At 38.1% G+C, this 19,738-nt stretch overlaps 1 protein-coding gene across 3 annotated transcripts in view; it reads left to right on the plus strand.

The window, feature by feature from the left end:
* The window catches only part of PDSS2 (decaprenyl diphosphate synthase subunit 2), a 234,171-nt gene that overhangs the window by 148,720 nt on the left and 65,713 nt on the right, over positions 1-19,738 (plus strand). For all 3 annotated transcript variants that reach the window (XR_008959010.1, XR_008959011.1, XM_026511702.4), the window contains exon 4: positions 13,949-14,023. Coding sequence is in view for 1 of the 3 variants with exons in the window: in XM_026511702.4 (XP_026367487.1) it covers positions 13,949-14,023 (75 nt within the window). In the remaining 2 variants the exon portion in view is untranslated. The remainder of the gene's footprint in view (positions 1-13,948; positions 14,024-19,738) is intronic.

Here is a 19,738-nt window from a genome sequence, read left to right on the forward strand (position 1 = left end):
AATTTTGTTTGTATAAATAATGCTCAATTTATGCATATAAATCTCCTCCTTTTACACCATCTATATATTTTAATAAAGAGACTGCTATTGGTTAGTTGATGTTTGTATTATTTGTTATATTGATTCTACTTTCAAATTCATGTTAAAAAGTGAAACCTAAAGCACCTGGTTAAGCTCTTGATTTGGCTCAGGTCATGATCTCAGGGTTGTGATATTGGGCCCCGCACTGGACTCCATGCTGGGCGTGGAGCCTAATGAGGATGCTTGCTCTCCCCTGCCCTCTCCCTCTGCCTGCCCCCGCCCCCACACTCATGCATGTGCGCTCTCTTAAAAAAAAAAGTGAAACCTGGGGTGCCTGGCTGGCTCAGTTGGTACAGCATGCCACTCTTGTTCTTGTGGTCATGAGTTCAAGCCCCACATTGGTTGTAGAGCCTACCTTAAAAAAAAAAAAAAAAAAGTGAAACCTAGAAACATGCTATATCATATGAAATTTGAGATTTTCTCTATCATATTCATTTAAAATAGACATGATGACCTTTATTTGTGGAAATTATTGACTAATATCTTTTAGTCTCTTTAGTCTCACACTCAAGATTAATGTTCTTTTTCTACATGTAACCCACTCAAGTATAGGTTTTCTTTTTTTTTTTTTTAAGATTTTATTTATTTATTTGACAGAGAGAGAGACAGCCAGCGAGAGAGGGAACACAAGCAGGGGGATTGGGAGAGGAAGAAGCAGGCTCCTAGCGGAGGAGCCTGATGCGGAGCTCGATCCCAGAACGCCGGGATCACGCCCTGAGCTGAAGGCAGACGCTTAACGACTGAGCCACCCAGGCCCCCCAAGTCTAGGTTTTCATGACTAGAGTAAATGTGTGCAGAAGGTAATTGAGTGTCATATGTTCTAACACTAAAGGCATCTATCTCCCTATCAATTAAAGAAGCCAAAAATGCTCTCATAAAATTACGATTTTAAAATCCCCACATTTTCCTGGTTTATCATTTACTGACATAGCCACCTATTAAACAGAGACTATATCCATTCTGAGCCACTTGATCGTTAAAGCAAAAGTGATAACTGATTAGTGTTTGAGTGTACTAGAAACAAGAAGACAAATATTATGTTCTTTTAAAATTTATGATCTCATTAAAAACTTGAACTTTGCCCTTTTGGTGCTGCCATGAAACAATGGAATGAAGTGTCTTTTTGCCATAAGAAGGTCAAATGCCATCATGCAAAATGGACACTTCTCTAAGTGTCTGTCAGCCAGAAAGCTGATGACCCGGGAGGGAATTTCATCCATCTGCCTGGCATTCAAAGAAGCCCATTAAAAAAAAGTCTGTGTTCTACAAAAATATGTTCTCTAAAATGGGTAGAGTTGAACCCCACACCATGGTTGGCCATGAGAGGTAGAAATATATTGATTATGGCAATTTTATAGTATACTTAGTCATCTTGATTTTGTAAATCCCTTTTTCTACTTTCCAGAAATAAAATTAATCAAGCCAGCTTTTTTTCCTCTCCATTTTCACTGGCATAAATTGCTATTTCTCTAAAGCCAGAGGGAGGAAAAAATCTACTTTTCAGCTCGAGTTATTCAGTACTCTTCCTTTTTGCCTTTCTAATGATTTCACTCAAGGAACTTCCTGAGTTAGGAGTTCAAAAAAGTACTGGGTAGATGAACAGCTGATTCCTTCCCCTGCATTGTCAGCTGTCTGACCTCAAGTCTCTTCACTCATCCTTTCTTTATCGTAGATTTGTCCTCAGTGCCTCCTTCTTTGTCTCTTATTGTTCACAGATCAGTTAATTTCATCTCAGGCAATCCCCAGAGTGTATACACATCCTCTTCAACCCTTTTCTTCCCGTTTTTCATTCTTTATCTTCTTACCTGTTACTTCAAAAAAAAATCTTATCCATCTTTTTGCCTTCTCTGTGCTCCTTTCAAAGGAAAAATCAGCCAAGAAACTTGACTTGGGAGTTGGCAAACATCAGAGTAAAGCTTGGAATGGTCTTTTGTTAAGAATAAGGAAAATTATACAATTAGAAATGAAATAGGTATGAGAAAGAACCAGTGTCTCTACCCTCATTTTCTTATTAAACCAAATTTCCCTATAACTGTCAGTGTTTAAAGGCCATTTTAAAAATATTTCGTGGGGCGCCTGGGTGGCACAGCGGTTAAGCGTCTGCCTTCGGCTCAGGGCGTGATCCCGGCATTATGGGATCGAGCCCCACATCAGGCTCCTCTGCTATGAGCCTGCTTCTTCCTCTCCCATTCTCCCTGCTTGTGTTCCCTCTCTCGCTGGCTGTCTCTATCTCTGTCAAATAAATAAATAAAATCTTTTAAAAATATATATTTCCTATTTAGTTTTGTTTTCCTGTTTTGTTTAATTGCAAGTATTATAAGATTGTGGTTTTCTGTTTGATTTTCAGTTATAAGTATCTGGCATTTCTAATGTTACGGGCTGCCATGGGAACTTACCCACCATTTATAACCTTGAATGTTAGGAAATGAGGTATGAGCTCCAAACAACTGACTTACAGATAAAATTCTAAAATGTGGTGCATTTGTAATCTGGTGCCTGGTTCTATTAGATTGATACCAACTTTGAACCCCATAAGCAAAAGAACAGGTAGGAGCATTCAAAAGGATCCATGTGACTACCTATCATTAGTAGCCACATATAGCTCAGTTGTGTTGATATAATTTTGGTTTTAGCACTTCCATCATTTTCCTGATTCCTCAGAGTTGTAAATACTCATGGAAGAAATTCACTCTAAGCCAAAGTTGGCTTATGGGGCCTTAACCCGGGAGCAAATTTTATTTATTTAGCACTAGTGATTGGGGAAGAGCCCTTTCCTGGCAGCTAATGACCTACTGGAGGACTTGTGTGCCCAAGGCAAAGCTGAAGGCCATTAGCCCAACAGGCCATTAACTGACAAATGCCTGACCCTGAGGTCGTTTCTGATATTGTAAACTATGAAAACATTAAAGTGCGTTTGTTGGAAAGTATGGCTGTGCCAAGGAAGGTTCTTTTTAAACATTTTGGAAAATGCATTGTTTGGTGTTACTCATGTGGCTTAATTGTCTTTGTTCTGGGGCCATTTTCACTGTGCGTAGCAAGTCAGTCATCAGGAAACACCAGGACTATACAGTATGGCCAGTCTTTGATTTTTAAAGGACAGTTTTCCTGTCTAGAATATAGCACTAACTGTGGCATGCCTAAGCAGCTTTGGCTTTCACTTCTGTGTGGATCACTTTTGTTTTCATGATGTGTTGAGCTGTGTAGCACTTATCTATGTCATACTTCTCAGAGGTGACCTATAAAGCCACATAAGTGGAAAGAACTCCAAAATTGAAGTCTATGGACCAAGTTTCTATCTCTGCCTTTTTTTTTTTAATTGGCCATTTAACATTGGACAGTTCATTTTATATCTCAGAATTCTAGTTGAGAGGATTCATCTTTTTCTCCAGACTGTTTACCTAATGTCTTTTTTTTTTTTTTTAAGTAAGCACCATGCCCAACGTGGGGCTTGAACTCATGACCCCAAGATCAAGAGTCACATGCTCTGTCAACTGAGCCAGCCAGGCATGCCCCTCTAATGTCTTAATATTCCATTTTACAAGTGAAATTGGAAACTTCATGATGTAAAATAATTAAAATTAGTATAAAACATTTAAAAAATAATATTAACAACTTAGATTTTTGAGTTCCTACTATGTAGTAGACACCATTGTAGTGCTGTGTGTGTATTAACTAACTTAATCTCTCCTGAGGCACGGGACAGGGTTAAGTAATTTCCTAGAGGAAATGGTAGAGCTGCTGCCTAAATCTAAATATAGGCAATCTGGCTCCAAAATCCTCCTCATACTTAACTAGAGTAGAAAAGGAACAAACCAACTAAGAAATACGATACTTGTTTGTTGCCAGCAATTTTGCAGTTACCAATATTAGAATTTACAATATCTTAAACAATTAGTTTTAAAATATTGGAAAAAATATTTCAGTGCAAACATCAGTAGGAGCTTTATGAAACATTTTAGAGAAATAACTAGTAGGCAGAGACAACCTGTTTTCTTAGTTTCCTCATCAGTAAAATAAAGGCATTATTTCCATCTCCTATATCCTTACTGATGGCAATATTCTACAATTCTGAGTGTTGTAGGGAAGAGTCTAAACTTATATGTATATATACAGATCCTGAAAATGTCATGTAATAGGAAGAAAAAAGAATCAAGAAGTTTTTTTTTATAAACTCAGAAATATAATAGAAAATTGAAAATCTTTTATAAATGTCTAAGATCTAGAGATATATATGCATATTTCATGTGCATCTAAAACAATACCCCAAATTAGTGAACTCCCCCTTACAGCTAGTTTGTGGTGAGAAATCGATATGGCTTAATTTGTTCAAGTTTAAACTTTAAAAGGCATGCGGTGACATGCAAATATAAATTTCTGGAAATAGTGATTAAACAAAGTGATAATTGTGCAAATTTATTTTGAAATAGTTATGATTTATACAACTAATTCACGCATTGGAAAAAGTATCGGTAGTGCAGTAAAATTTTTTGTGTTCATTGTGTTAAGCCTTGGAAATACCAGTTTAAAAGCCAATTGTACCACCTATTTTCAGTCTTCATATAAATTGTATCAACCAAAAACAAAAAAAAAAGCCAATTGTATCTCTATAGATTGGGGAATTTCTAACCCAGGGTATCCATTGTTTGATTCAAGGGTACAATACAGCCAGTCTCAAGTTTCTACTACATGATTTTTTTGAAGGAGGGGGAAAAAAAGGATTACCTAATTTTCTAGAAGGCAGTACCAGTAGAGCCAGTTATTTTTAGAATACCATTGATTCACAGATTTTGAAGAGCTGCAAAGGTATTTGGAAGAAATACAATTACAGTTTTAGATGAGATGCATGGATTTTAATGCATATGAGTCATGCTTTTATTTCTGTGGCTGCCTTTGAAGTGCAAACCTTGGGATGTCTCTAAATTACAAACATCTGTCTTTTAGTGTAGCCCAGTTTGAAGAGGAACTAATTGAACTAAAAATTGAACTATGTTATCCAAGACATGGGATCCCTGGAATTTGCAAGATGTATGTATGAATCTTAGAAAAATCCTGAGATTTTTAACTCTGGCCAAATGTGGTCTAATTTTTTTCATGAATCTAGTAAGATCAAAGCTAAGAGTCAATATTAGTGATACATATAAACCAAGACGAAAATGCATCCTAACACCATACCCCATAGCACCCGAGAACAATTCTGTTTTACCCTGCCTTCTTCCTCTGTTTCAATTCCATTTTTAAGTGGTTTTAAAATAAAGTGATAAAGAAATTAACACCTTTATATATATTAATTATATTTCAGAATAACAATGTGTAAACTGCCTGCCAAAAATTGGGGACCTTGTGTGCAGTTAAGATGGCTAACCAAGTTATGAGCTATACATGACATATATCAGCATAATATATGTAAGATTTCAAAGTACAGATCACATGCTGTTTATTGGTAGGTAGTGAAATCACTTTAGCAAATCACTATCAACACTTTTTTAATGGAACACAATAGAAGAAAATAGAGGGATAATGAAATTTTTTTTAATGAAAATGTTCACTCATTTTTATACATACGCATGTGTGCATGTACTATGTCATGATGTAAAATACAGTTCTTACTGTGGGTTGCAACTTTAAAATCTCAAAAGTTTATAGTATTCATGTTCTAGCCAGCAGCATCCTTTCAGTTGAATGAAATAATGTACCATGCTTCTGGTGTTCATCGTGAACTTGTGTTTCTCGAAGGCAGGATTAACTGTTAAGTAAAATCACACTTGGAAAATATCACTTAGCATTACTGAGAGTGCCATCAAAGGGAGGAGCAGTGAAGGCAAAATGGAGGTTATCAGCCACATGGGGAAAAGAGAGCACATCACTAAAATGGCAGACATAATTCTCTCTGAGAAGTTGTCGGAACAAGGTGTAATGGTGCTGCTAAGTATGGAACATCCTAAGTACAACAAACTTCATGTACAGGAATTCCTGCGTGGGAGAGAGTGAAAAATAAAGTAATAACCGCTGTACGATAACGTTAGAATTACTTTCTTTCATGACTAAGCATTCAGTTCCCAGCAACGATTTACAGTTTTTGTGGTAATGCAAGATACTGAACAGAACCAACTTTAAACTGCTGGAAATCATCTCTTTTTTCCTTATTTCTTATGAAGTTTCATTTTGGTGTAAACATTTTAAATTAAAAACTTGTTCAGGAACCTAGTCATGGTTTAAATCAATAAATGATTATCATTAATCAGTGCTGAACGGTAGGCCAATAATCATGCACCTTCATTGAAAAAGTGAACTCAGTATTTTTGGGTCACTTCCTATTGCTACCGAAAGAAATCCAGGGTGCCTGGGTGGCTCAGTCGGTTCAGCCTCTGCCTTCAGCTCAGGTCATGATCTCAGGGTCCTGGGATCGAGTCCCGAGTTGGGTTCCCTGCTCAGCGGGGAGTCTGCTTCTCCTTCTTCTCCCTCTCTCTCTGCTCCTCCCCCTGCTTATGAGTGCTCTCTCTCATGCTGTCTCTCTCTCTCTCACAATAAATAAATAAAATCTTTAGAAAGAAAGAAAAAGAAAGAAAGAAAGAAAGAAAGAAAGAAAGAAAGAAAGAAAGAAAGAAAGAAAGAAAAAGAAAGAGGTCCATATTTTGGCATCATCCTTACAATTGTTATGAATAAAAAATGTATACAGCTACACATTTAGGTATTTCTGGTCATGGGGCTTACTGTTAATAAAATACAGATACCTCTTACCTAGATAAGCAAACTGAGGCCCAGAGAAGTGATCTGGCTGGCCCAAGGTCATGCAGCTCATCTATGTATTAACCTAAGTGGTCAGTGACAAAGTAATGTCATTTATCTTTATAAGGTCATAACTAGTTTCATTAGTACAGTGCCAGCCCACATAGTGGACTATTGGCAAATGTTTATGGAATGAATTGGCCAATATAGTATTAAATTTCAATACTTCATACTCAAACCATTTTCTTGAACTTGTGGCCCATTTCTTTTAAGTTTTGTCACTTGTGATTTTTAAACTTTTCTTTAGTTCACTGAATTTTCTGAGCCCTTTTTGACAAATGTTACCAGTAGTTAGAGGCGATAAACCAATGTATCAGCTGTTCTAAATTAAAAATTAAGATTATCAATTTGCTTAGTTTTTGCTGCACCTGTCCTACTGGTTGTGCCATTTCTCTCTCTGCTCTTCCCCCTTAGCCAGAAAGAACTTCCAGCTCACTAGAACAGATTGCTATCCCTCCCACAAATAAGCACGGTCTTACACATTTGGCAGCATTGAAAAGGCTCCCTTCAAAAAGCCTAGTTAGAAGCTTCCTCCAGAACTCCTGTGAGTTAGTGGTGTGTTTATTACAACAGACCTTTCATCATTGTCTTCATTAAACCTGGTCCTTGTCTCATAGGAAGGAGTGGAGAGAACTGTTCTTTCATAGACTTCATCAATGGCTTTATTAAAGCTACTCATTTATATTAATCAGCATGCAGATTAGGGCTCATCTGGGTTGTTTGTGCCCAGGTGGTGGGTGAGTAGATTTACCCCCTATTTGGCCACTGCGCTGCTCCCTGTGTTCTTCAGAGGTCGCTTCTCCACTGAGGTTGCCAGCCTGGAAGCTCTGGCTGAGCACTGGGGACTGAATCCACCTGGAACAAAGTCGTTTGCTTAAACCCAGTTTGTAAATGATAAAGTGCTTTACAAATGTTAGATGTTATTATTGGTCTCTACGGGAGAGCACCACTCCTTCACCAGTTCCTCACCTTGGTGATGTAAGTAAACCTTTCCATCTTTCAGTGCATCTCTCAAATGCTTCGTTTGTATGAAGAGGAACTAAAGAGTGAAGCTCGCTGCCCTGGTTACTATTAGCAGGCTCTTCGGCATCCTTTATCTATAGAAGTATTTTTCTTTTTTTTTTTTTCTTTAAAGATTTTATTTATTTGACAGAGACAGCCAGCGAGAGAGGGAACACAAGCAGGGGGAGTGGGAGAGGAAGAAGCAGGCTTCCAGCAGAGGAGCCTGATGTGGGGCTCGATCCCATAACACCAGGATCATGCCCTGAGCCGAAGGCAGACGCTTAATGACTGTGCTACCCAGGCGCCCCAGAAGTGTTTTTCTGTAAGACATTTTTACTGACAATATAGTTTTTGTGGCTAAAAAAAAAAATCTTGACTATATCCCTTCAAATATCAAAGCTCTTTGGACAGCACACATTTACACTCGATCTGTCTTTTGTTCCTCCCAAGATGTATATGAGAATTAATTCTTCCCCAAGGGCGGTTTACCTTTGCTACTGCTTCATGCATTGCTGTTCTTCCTGGAGGCGGGGGAAGGAGTGCAATAAATTTGTGTGTAATTAATGCCATCAGCGCTGCAGATGCGTGCACACACGACTGTTTCCTTTGCTAGCAGCTGTTAAGAGTAGTAAAGGCTGTGTGTTCATTTGCCTCCTAAATAGAGTGATGGATCACACATTGTCTTCTCATTCCACACTGTAGTAAAAACTGTCATTAAAATAACCTTTCCGGCGCAAGTTTTTGACAGATGATTATAAATCTGTAATAGCCTCCATGGTTTCTATATACCAAACAAGTTAGATACATAGCAACCTTTTTTAAGTCAGTTAAAATACAACTGTACTCCCTTACCATGTCAGCTCAGATAAGTTATGCTGGCTGGAGGTTTCATTGAGTCACATTAGTTGATAGTTAACATTCTTCTAAAGATGTAGCTGTAGTTATAATTTGGAAGAGGTGATCCTTTGCTCCTGTCAAGTGGTCTGATTTACTAGTTAACCATCTACAACGCAGTTGGGACTCTTCCGTCTGTGAAATGCTAACTGACAGTGTTCCTGGATCCCATTCATTGCAAGAGGCACAACTTGTCTGCGCAGAATGTTTACCACCACTTACCGATCTTATGTATCTTACATAATCCAGGGATTTATATACTCCGAGGACTATTGATTGATCAATATATTGCAGAAATCAGTTTGTGGACACAGCTTAGGAAGGCTTTCCGAGACAAAAAGCAGAGCATGCTCCCCAACTCCCCACCCCAGCCCATGGAAATAGGTTTATTGTTTTACCTGATCGTAAAAGCAGTACAATAAAGGGAGGCAGAAAATGTAGTACATTGTAAATTTAAGCCATTATAAGCTTAGCAGTTATAAATTGAAGCAGTTCAGAAAAGTCGAAAAGGAACATTTTTTAATTAAAAATCATCCAGGAGCTTACCACTAACACATTATCATTCTCATTAATGTTTTGTTGTTCTTTCAGACTTTTTTCTCAGCACATATAAACACAGATTGACCTCATTTTGTTTTAAAAATTCGTGTTGTGCTATTCTGTTTGGTAACCAGCTTTTTTTCTTTTCCTTAAGAAGATATTACAGATATCTTTGTATAGCAGTGTGAGGGATGTTTTTTGGTCATCTTTCTCTTACCGTCCCTATTTCTCCCTATTCCTATTTTTTATGACAAAAATTGTAGTACAGCTCCGGGCATAATCACCACAACACCTTTTTGTGAGTGTATATGCATTGCTTTTGCTTTTCAGTTAAGAGAAATCTTTGAATTATAGTTACCCTTGCCAAAAGATAAAGAATGAAGCAATTATATATTCCCCTGAGACTGATGAAATTTGTCCTCTAAATTAACCGTGTAAGAAATTCATTCCATCGGTCACACCTCAATAAAATAATAATAATAAATTTATTCCATACAAGGTGGCCCGAGAAGCCAGATCATAACATTGATAGTCGAAACAGTTACCACTTCTGGCTCACTGAAATCTAGGGTGTTACTCAGAAGATTGGGGGATAGTATGTGGCATTGCTGTACAGTCAGATTTCAACAGGATGGATTGGAGAGAAAAGCATTTTTGTATTGCAAGTGCAGGTAAGCAATTCTGCCATTCTTGCACCCTCCACAAATGCAGAAAATAAAGAAAGAAACTTATCTCCTGTTTGATTACTCTCCAGACAGCTAACGTAAACTTTAGAACATTAATGGTGACAGATTCTCTTCTGTCCTGCGTAGTTACTCAGTAGAGAGGAAGCCTTGCAGCCAACTAGAGCCCTTTGTTTGTCTCCACTTTGCACTTGAACCTGATACCATTCTGAATCCAATAGTATGAATTCTTCCCAAGCATTAGAGTCATAAGACCCAGAACTCAGCAATGTTGACTTTTAATTGACCCATGGAGGATGTTTTTGTCAGCTGGTGGGGTAAGCTACCAGTTATAATGGTTTAAAAAACGGAAATGGTTTGGAAAATGGAAAGTGTTTCAATTATGTATCATTATGATTCTAGGTATTGAAACCGAGGGGGACTGGGTGCAAACACTTTCACAAAGAAAGTAATCAGAGTTCAGACAGAAAGGTCCATGTGAAGAGAACAGATAAAAATAATAATCTGAGCGAAGATGACTCATCAAAGCTTACCAAAAAGCAGTTTTCAAATTTACATGCCTAATTATAAATACTAAGATTTGCATTTCTAGAAGCTCGGAATCAGAATTGGAAGGGACCTTAAAGAGTTATATTTTGCAGCTTCCCTCACTTTATAGTTGAGAAAACCCCAAACTCGAAGAAATTAATCGGTTTGCCCCAGATCTCACAATGAAATTAGTGGTAGGCCTTGATGTAGAATCTGGGCCCTCTGGCTCCTAATGCTCTGCTCTCTTTCATTACCGTCCTCTCATTTGTTGGGCTCCCAGGAGTGGCTAACATTGACGCTCTTTTAGTCTGTCTTCTTTTTGTAGTAGAAAATATTTGTGAGGCGCCTGGGTGGCTCAGATGGTTAAGCATCTGCCTTCAGCTCAGGTCATGATCTCAGGGTCCTGGGAGTGAGCCCCACATCGGGCTCCCAGGTCAGCGGGGAGTTTGCTTCTCCCTCTCCCTCTGCCTCTCCCCTCTGCTCATGCTCTCTCTCTCTGTCTCAAATGAATAAATAAAATCTTAAAAAATAGAAAGTATTTGCTTGTCTCCCATGGGCCTGAGTAACAGAAGTCCTTTAATCTTATCTAGAGCACCAAGAAGTGGGGGGCTTGGGCCCTTAGTCCCAGGAGATCTGGCAGTTAGGCTTCTGGATTCTCTGGCTGCCACTATCCTTGCTACCATTTGGGGTTGTTGGAACAAATCACTCCACAAGAAACAAAGGGAGAAGAGTGTCATTAAGCAGGTGTTTTCTAGGGCACCTGGATGGCTCAGTCAGTTAGGCATCTGCCTTCGGCTCAGGTCATGATCCCAGGGTTCTGGGATCGAGCCCCGCATCGGGCTCCTGCTCAGCAGGGAGCTTGCTTCTCCCTCTCCCTCTGCTGCTCGCCTGCTTGTTCTCGCTCTCTCTCTGTCAAATAAATAAATAAAAGCTTTAATAAAAAAAAAAAAGCAGGTGCTTTCTTATATTTAAGTACATCGGGTATCAAAACAGGTGAATGCCTATGTTAGTAAGGCATATATTGAAAAAGGTCAGATTGGGGCGCCTGGGTGGCACAGCGGTTAAGCGTCTGCCTTTGGCTCAGGGCGTGATCCCGGCGTTATGGGATCAAGCCCCACATCAGGCTCCTCTGCTATGAGCCTGCTTCTTCCTCTCCCACTCCCCCTGCTTGTGTTCCCTCTCTCGCTGGCTGTCTCTATCTCTGTCAAATAAATAAATAAAATCTTTAAAAAAAAAAAAAGAAAAAGGTCAGATCGTTAAATGATCTTGTTGAAGTATGTGTAGCTGGTAGTCCTGTGGTCTTTCTAGAAGTATTACAATTTTAAAGGAGGATGATAACCACATCTCTCTTCGGTATAATTTTAAAAGTAAAGTCAACATTTCAGGCAATGGAAAGAGATTTATGTGTGCACCAAGGAAGTCACCCATGCCTGGGAAACATTCAACTCCTCTAGGCTATTCCTGCTTTTTGTAATTTCCTACCTTCCTCGACTTCGTAACCCAGGGAAGTCCAAAGCTTCTTCCTCAGTGGTTGTCATTGGCTATGGAGGTGTAGTCTGCTCAAATAAGTAAAGCTTATTTGGAAGTATGGGTCATTTATAAATTATGAACTTGTAAGTGCAGGTCTGCCTTTATTTGCCAATTACAGTAAAGAGAAAAAGAGCAAGAGAATAAAATGCTTCTGTTGCTTCTGCCTGGTCTGGAATTTCAAGGAAGTAAAGACATAGTCTAGTTATCCAGAGCCATTGTTAAAAGTTCATGCCATCATTTTGACATTGAGTGTTGGACTTTCTCTTTATAAATCCCTCTTCACTTTACCAGTGCTGGTCTCAGAGCTCAGACTGTTTCAAAACCATAACATTTCTTAGTGAGTGATTGATCTGTATTACGTGTCCAGCCATCAGGGGGATCTTGAGATGTTGCTTGTATAAACTGTAATCCAATCTAATGCTGTGCATTTAGTTACAATCTTTCATAGACCTATTGGCGATATTCTATCCTCCTGGATTTGGGAATAGGGCTTATCTGATACCTTCAGGGGAAAAAAATCCATTCATTTTCTTTCTTCCCCACTTAAATAACTCAACACATCTGGTAACACTGTAGGATCATTGTCCTTCTAGTTCCTCTGCAGCTCATATTGCTACAATATTTCTTAAGTATTTGGTTACCTAAAGAGCAATGTGATTAAAAAAAAAAAAAAAGACTTTGTATAAGTCTTACAAATTAACCCATCTGTAGAGCTAAAAAAAAAAAAAATGCCTTTAATCAGCACAATTTCCATATCAGCAGCCTTGTCTGTGTTATACAGTATGAATGTAAATATAAATTTGGAGATAAATGCCCATGTGTTAAAATTTTAAAGCAGCTCTTTCCACAAATTAATATAATTTGCCTCTAAGAAAATGTTTATTAAATCTAGGGTACCTGAGATTAAAGTATCTTGTTGTTTGGGTCTGTATCCTTTGGCTTAATAATGTCTTCAATTACAAGAATGATAAAAGCTGAAACAAAATCCTTTAATTCAATCAGAACTGAGCTAAATTTTAGGAAGCAGAGAGTGGGAATCAGATACAGGAACTGCATAATATAGGAAGCTAAATACACAAGATATTAAGATTTTGTAAGAAGAGGTTTGGGCTGCTTTGAGGAATTCCTGTTTGAAACGGCTGCATTGAGCATTGGAGTAAATACCACTGTTTTATTCTCCTGAATTAAAGTGGTTTATGCAAACAACTCTAAATTGTACAGTAGTTCCAAAGAGACTGTTTTCTGCTTGTTTTACATTCTGGAACAAGTTCAAAGCTTTTGATTTTGCTTGATTTTTTTTTTTAATAGCCTGAGCCTTGGAAATAATACAGGTTTGATGAATATGATTTCAGTATTGCAGTTCTGTAAAAAATTTTCAGTGTTTATGGTACATTTGACCCAGGGGCCCTACACCAAATACATCCACAGTGCATTTTAAGTAAAACAGAATGAACACATTTGAAAGGTTAAACATTCTTTTGCTTTTGCTTTTCTTTCTGTTTTAAGTATGAAAATTAGCATTGTAATGGCTCCCAGAATGGAGATATTGAAAAAGTATCCACCTGACAGAAATAAACATACAGAAAATAAATCGAGTTAAGATTTCATTAGGTATCTGAAATTTAAGCTTATGTTCAAAATGGCTATTACTGAATTTTCATGTTTATTAGTTCAATGCTATGCTTGTAAGATTTTTTTTCTTGAATTATGCCTGAAAAAATTGGATCACAGCTCTAATATCCAGGTGGGCAATGCCATTTGCCAGGATCTTTGTATGTAACCCCATTTTTTCTATCAAGCACAAATACTGCCTTGCTACTAAGCCTTCTGAGGCATTCTGAGGTAGAAATGGGGACAAAATTGTGTAATTGTTTCTCTTCATTTTTTTATTGTTTTTTTTTTAGGTTGTGGAACTTTTAGCAAGTGCTCTTATGGACTTGGTACAAGGAGTATACCATGAAAATTCTACTTCAGCAAAGGTAAGGTTTTGGTATTCATTATAAAATGTTAAGTTAAAAACCCTCGTGGCAAAACTAGAATTGACGAGTGAAAATGTCATTCTTGTTTTGTGTTTAAATTGTACATGACATTTTTTTTAGATTAGTGTTTTGGCTACAAATTCATGGCCATACGCTTAGTACATAGCAGATTTAGCCAATTAAAACAACCTCTTATCCTCTGGCTGGATTCACAGTCTGTTCAATCTGCAGCAGCCCAGGAGACACCAGGATGCCGCTGGCTGGCAGGTAGCACTGTCACCAGGCAGGCAGGCTGGAGAAGCAGCTTGTGCTGAGGTGGCTGGGCCCAGCCTTTCCCCCAGAGGAAGGGGCCTTCCATGTCCCAGAAGAGTAGACATGATCTGAAGAAGACGACTTTTGGGGGGCATGAAGGAGGAAGGTCTATATCCAAGATCCAGAATTTACGGCATTATTAAATTCTCTGCGATAAGAAGTAGGATGGTTGTGCAGCTAGATCATTTTGATTAATTATAAAGATCTAAAATTAAGGTTTTTTGACTCATTTAACAGGACATCTTATGGGTTAGGTTTTATTTCTTTAAAATGAAGTTATTTCATTTTGGTAGGATATTGAATGTGAAGCAATTGCCTCATTGACCACCACCGTCATTTAACATGGTATATACTGTGGGATTCCTATCCTAGTGTTTCATTATTCTAACTTCTTGAGCGTCGGTATTAGCAAGATTTCACTCACTGCAAATTAGAGAAAATATGCACGTATGCACATCTTGGGCTTTTTGACATTTTCATTTGAAAAAAGAAAGACAAATTTTACTGGAAATGAAACATAGGGCATGAGCAACTTGGATACGAAATTTAGAAGTATAACCCAGGGACTCTGGATGGTTCAGAGAATGGTAAGTAAAATATGAAGAATTGTACCTTGAATGTCTGCTAACATTTGGGTCAAGGAACCACAGCTCCCAGTAGGCATATCTAGCTTCACCTAAGCAGCAAAGTGCTATGTGGGGGCCTGCCAGGATATATGACCACAGCGGGACCCCCTTTGCTGCATTTTTCAAAAACAATGTCCTTCACTACCATAGCTGAGGGTTAATAGCGGGTTGTAAAATGGAGGATTCCCAGTCTAGTTCCACTCGTAAAAAGTTGCCTCATATATACTATAATGAAGATGATGATGGCTGAGCACATAACACTGTGGTAAGTAATTCATCTGTGTTTCTTCATTTAATCTTCTCAGAAATCCTGCTAGCAGATACTGCTGCTTCCCCATTTTACATATGTGAAAACTGAGGTTTAGAAGAGATGAAATAATTTGCCCACTCTCATACCACTTAATAGTTGAGATTTGAACTCCAGAGCTCAGATTCTTCACCTCTCATTTTTTGCCTCTATACCTTAACGAACCCGGATTTGTTAGTCTCCCTCTGCCATACCTGAGACCCCACCATATATGATGATTATAGTGACCTCTTCTGGTGGTTGAGGCATTGTTCTCCCCTGGGATAGTTCCAAGGTATCGTTCCATGTAAGATATTAATAGTTTACAGTTAAGTACCTTAATTTTTAAGCAGAAGTGTTATTACTGGTTTTAGAGTTCTTGATTTATTCGCTCTTACCCTTTGTCCACTATAATTAGCCTAATTCGTTAATAATTTTGTGAACATTTGTTAAGTACTTTCTGTATGTCAGGCAGACCTCACAGCAACAACGGTAATATGCTTACAGGGTGTTTATACTCTCTTTCTGTACAGTCGCCCATGAAAAGGGTGGCATGTGTTGGGATGCCCATTTTGCAGAGGAAAAACCTGAAATTCAGGGATGACAAAGGGCAGGAAAGCAGAGTGTCTGGAAATTATTTGTTGCTATATGTTTCACAGCGACACGATCTGAACCCACATTTTTTGACTCCAAGTCCCACATAATCTGCTTCTTCCTGGGAAAGAGAAAAGAGGAAGCAAGCACAGTCTTTGAAGGACTGTTGATCATACGTGCACTGCCACTTAGCAAGCTCTAATTGCTGACGTTGATTAGCTAGTTTCACTCACAAGAATCTGTAGCAGTGCTTTTGTTCATCTGCCCTCTTTCCCTACCATCTCCTCAAACAGAGCCCTTTAAAGCACTAGAGACCTTCTTTAAGCAATTACATTTCTGAATATAGCCAAACCATTTAAAGAGCTGTTTTGGTTTTGTGTTTTGTGTGTGTGTTTTTTTTAATAACGGAAGCAGAATGCACAGTTGAACTGAAGCTGTGGGAGAGCTTCTCGATGCCTCCATTTGTGCCCCAGGTCCAATTTGGGTTAGCCACATTTCCCTTCCTAACCAGAAAAATTCTGGCTTTTTTCCCCCTCCTTTTAAGTGTGCTGGCCATTGCAGTGGCAGTTCGGAATTCGGGTTTTCGGACTTGGCCCAGGAATCACTTCAGAGGCACAGGGAGCACTGCCCCACATGGAGTGCCTTCAAGGTTTTCATGTTCTGGCACTATTGGGAAGCAGCCACAAGTGGGGGTCATGTGGGAAGTGAGTGGCACAACCTCCGTAGCCGTGGGCCAATTCGCTACACAAAAGAATTGCTTTGTGATTTAAAATCAGCTGCAAACCATTTCATCTCCCTAGGGAGAAGAGAATACACTAGCAGTCTGTTTTCTATATGGCTACTTAATGCAGTGATGGAGAACCTGGGTAGTACAAAAATAGCTTTCTGTGGAGTCCTATCTCTGTGACCAGGGTAGATGCGTTAAAAGCAAATGGAGGGGAATTACAACTGAGCATGTTCAAAACCATCTTCTCCAGAAGTTTGTAGAGTAATTATCTAATCCTCCTTTAAACCATGAAAATCGAGGTGACTCGTGTCAGTAATACTTGACAGATCATAGATAAATTGCGATCATGTAATCATTTCGAAGTAATTTTGTAAATTCATCCTTTGTTCTAGTCATTGAAAAATAACATTTTTATTTTTGGGTTTGCTACTGTGTGAGCCATTTTTTCCTTATAATAGAAATGAACCATGTGCTTTCTTTAGTGTTTATAATATTTCCCCTCCCACTACCTGTTCTGTTGTTGTTGTTAGCTAATTGGGAAAAAGCAGATTAAATAGAAAAATTGCATTTCAAATGCAATGGTTGTTTACCATTCTAAGAGTTCCCCAGTCAAGTTGTGCCGTGTTCATGATATTCATGTTACTCACTGTACACAGTAAATATTTTACATTTTAGCAAAATTGGCTTTGAATCCACAGACGTTTATATCTAAAATCTTTTTGACATAATTCTCTTATACCTTGTTTCTAATTGGAAAAGTAACTCATGTTCATTAAATAAAAATTGAAAGCACAGATAAAGGTCAAGAGGAAAATAAAAATTATTTTACATAAACCATTCCCCAGAATTGAATTATGATTACACTTCAGTGTATTTCCTTCTAGATTTCATTCTGTATTTCTTCCATTTTAGAGTTACTATTCTATAAAAGTTTTTGTCCTGATTTATTCCCCAGGATTTATTATTAAAAGTCTTCAAAATTGGGACTCCTGGGTGGCTCAGTTGGTTAAGCATCTGCCTTCAGCTCAGGTCATGATCCCAGCCCCTCATTGGGCTCCCTACTCAGTGAGGAGCGTGCTTCTCCCTCTCCTTCTCCCTCTGGCTGCCCCCCCCCCCCACTTGTACTCTCTCTGTCTGACAAATAAGTAAAATTTTCAAAAAATAAAAATAAAAGTCTTCAAAATTTAATTTTAATGGCTATTTAACATTTCTCCCTACTACTATACTATAATTTACTGAACCATTCCACAATTTTTAGATACTTACCCTGGTTTTTTTCATGAATTTAAACAATATTGTGATGAACTTAGTGTATATAACTCTGTTTCACACTATTTGCTAAAAAAATCTGAAAGTGAGATTTTTTTTTAATCAAAAAGTGAGAATATTTTCAGTATAGTCCTATGCAGAAAAAGTTTGCTAGCCTTAGAAAAAAGCCTGTTTAAGGGGCACCTGGGTGGCTTAGTTAGTTAAGCATCCAACTTGATTTCAGCTCAGGTCATGATCTTAGGGTTGTGGGATGGAACCCCGTGTCAGGCTGTGCACTAAGGGGGGGAGCCTGCTTGAGATTCTCTCCCTTCCTCTCCCTTTGCCCCCCCCCCCCAATAAATAAATAAATTCTTAAAAAAAAAAAAAAAAAGAATGCCTGCTTATAAGGTTGGCCCTTGGCTGGCATCCGGAAACTTGGATTTTAGAAGTCTCTACCATTATCTAACTGATAAGTGAAGCTCACTGTACCCAAACTGAGCAGAAACCCAACAGTCAGACTCCCAACTGATTGAGCCACCCAAGTGCCCCTCCTTTTTAATTTTTTTGAAAGATTTTTTTTGTAGAATTAGTTTATTTCTTCCTTAATTGTTTGATAGAATTCATTAGTGAAGCCGTCAGACCTTTCTTTGTGGGAAAGTTGGGTTTTTTTTTTTTTTTATTACAAATTTAATGCTTTAAAAACTATTGGACTATTTAGGGCTATATGTTTCTTCTTGAGTGAACTTTGATAGTTTATGTCCTTTAAAGAAACTGTTTATTTCATCTAAGTTGTCATATTTATTAAAGTTCTTAATAATATCCCCACATTATCCTTTTAATATATATAGAATTTGTAGTGATGTCATTCCTCACATTTCTGATACTGGTAATCCTCCCTCCCCCCCCCCCCCACCTACCCAAGAGGCTTAACAATATTATTGATTTCAAAGGACCAGCTTTTGGTTTCACTGACTTTCTGTCTTTTTCACCTTTCTATACTCTTTCTTCCAATTACTTTGGTTTTATTTCTTTTTTTTAAGTTTTTTAAGCAGAAATCATTCGAGATGTTTTCTTTTTTCTTTTTTTTTTAGATGTTTTATTAATTTATTTGATAGAGAGAGAGAGCACAAGCAGACAGAGCAGCAGGCAGAGGGAGAAGGAAAAGCAGGCTCCCCTCTGAGCAGAGAGCCTAACTCACATGAGGCTCGATCCCAGGACCCTGTGATCCTGACCCAAGCTGAAGGCAGAGGCCTAACGGACTGAACACCCCCACACCCCAAGACCTGTTTTCTTTTCTAATATGACATTTAGTGCAATGAATTTCTCTCTGAGTGCTACTTTAGTAACATCCCACAGATTTTCATTGTGTTGTTTTTAAATTTTCATTCAGTTCAAAATACTTACTAATTTCTCTTTTGATTTTTTTTTTTTTGACTCAGTGATTATTTAAAACCTTGTTATTTGGGCCCCTGGGTGGCTCAGCCATTAAGCGTCTGCCTTCGGCTCAGGTCATGATCCCAGGGTCCTGGGATTGAGCCCCGCATCGGGTTTCCTGCTTGGCGGGAAGCCTGCTTCTCCCTCTCCCACTCCCTTTGCTTGTGTTCCCTCTCTCGATGTCAAATAAATAAATAAAATCTTAAAAAAATAAAAAATAAAACCTTGTTATTTAGTTTGAGTGTTTTGAGATTTTTCCAGATGTCTTTCTGTTATTGATTTTATAATACCATTGTGGTTAGAGAACATATTTTATATGGTTTGAATTTTTTAAATGTACTGAGAGTTGTTTTTTGACCCAGATATGATCTATCGTGGTAAGTTAAAAAGAATATGTATTCTGCTGTTGTTTATGAAGTGTTATGTAAATATCAATTAAGTCAGATCAGTTGATAGTGTCTTTAAAGTCTTCTATATCTGTAATGGTT

This window comes from Ursus arctos, unplaced genomic scaffold, assembly GCF_023065955.2.
Source record: "Ursus arctos isolate Adak ecotype North America unplaced genomic scaffold, UrsArc2.0 scaffold_13, whole genome shotgun sequence".
NCBI lineage: Eukaryota > Metazoa > Chordata > Mammalia > Carnivora > Ursidae > Ursus > Ursus arctos.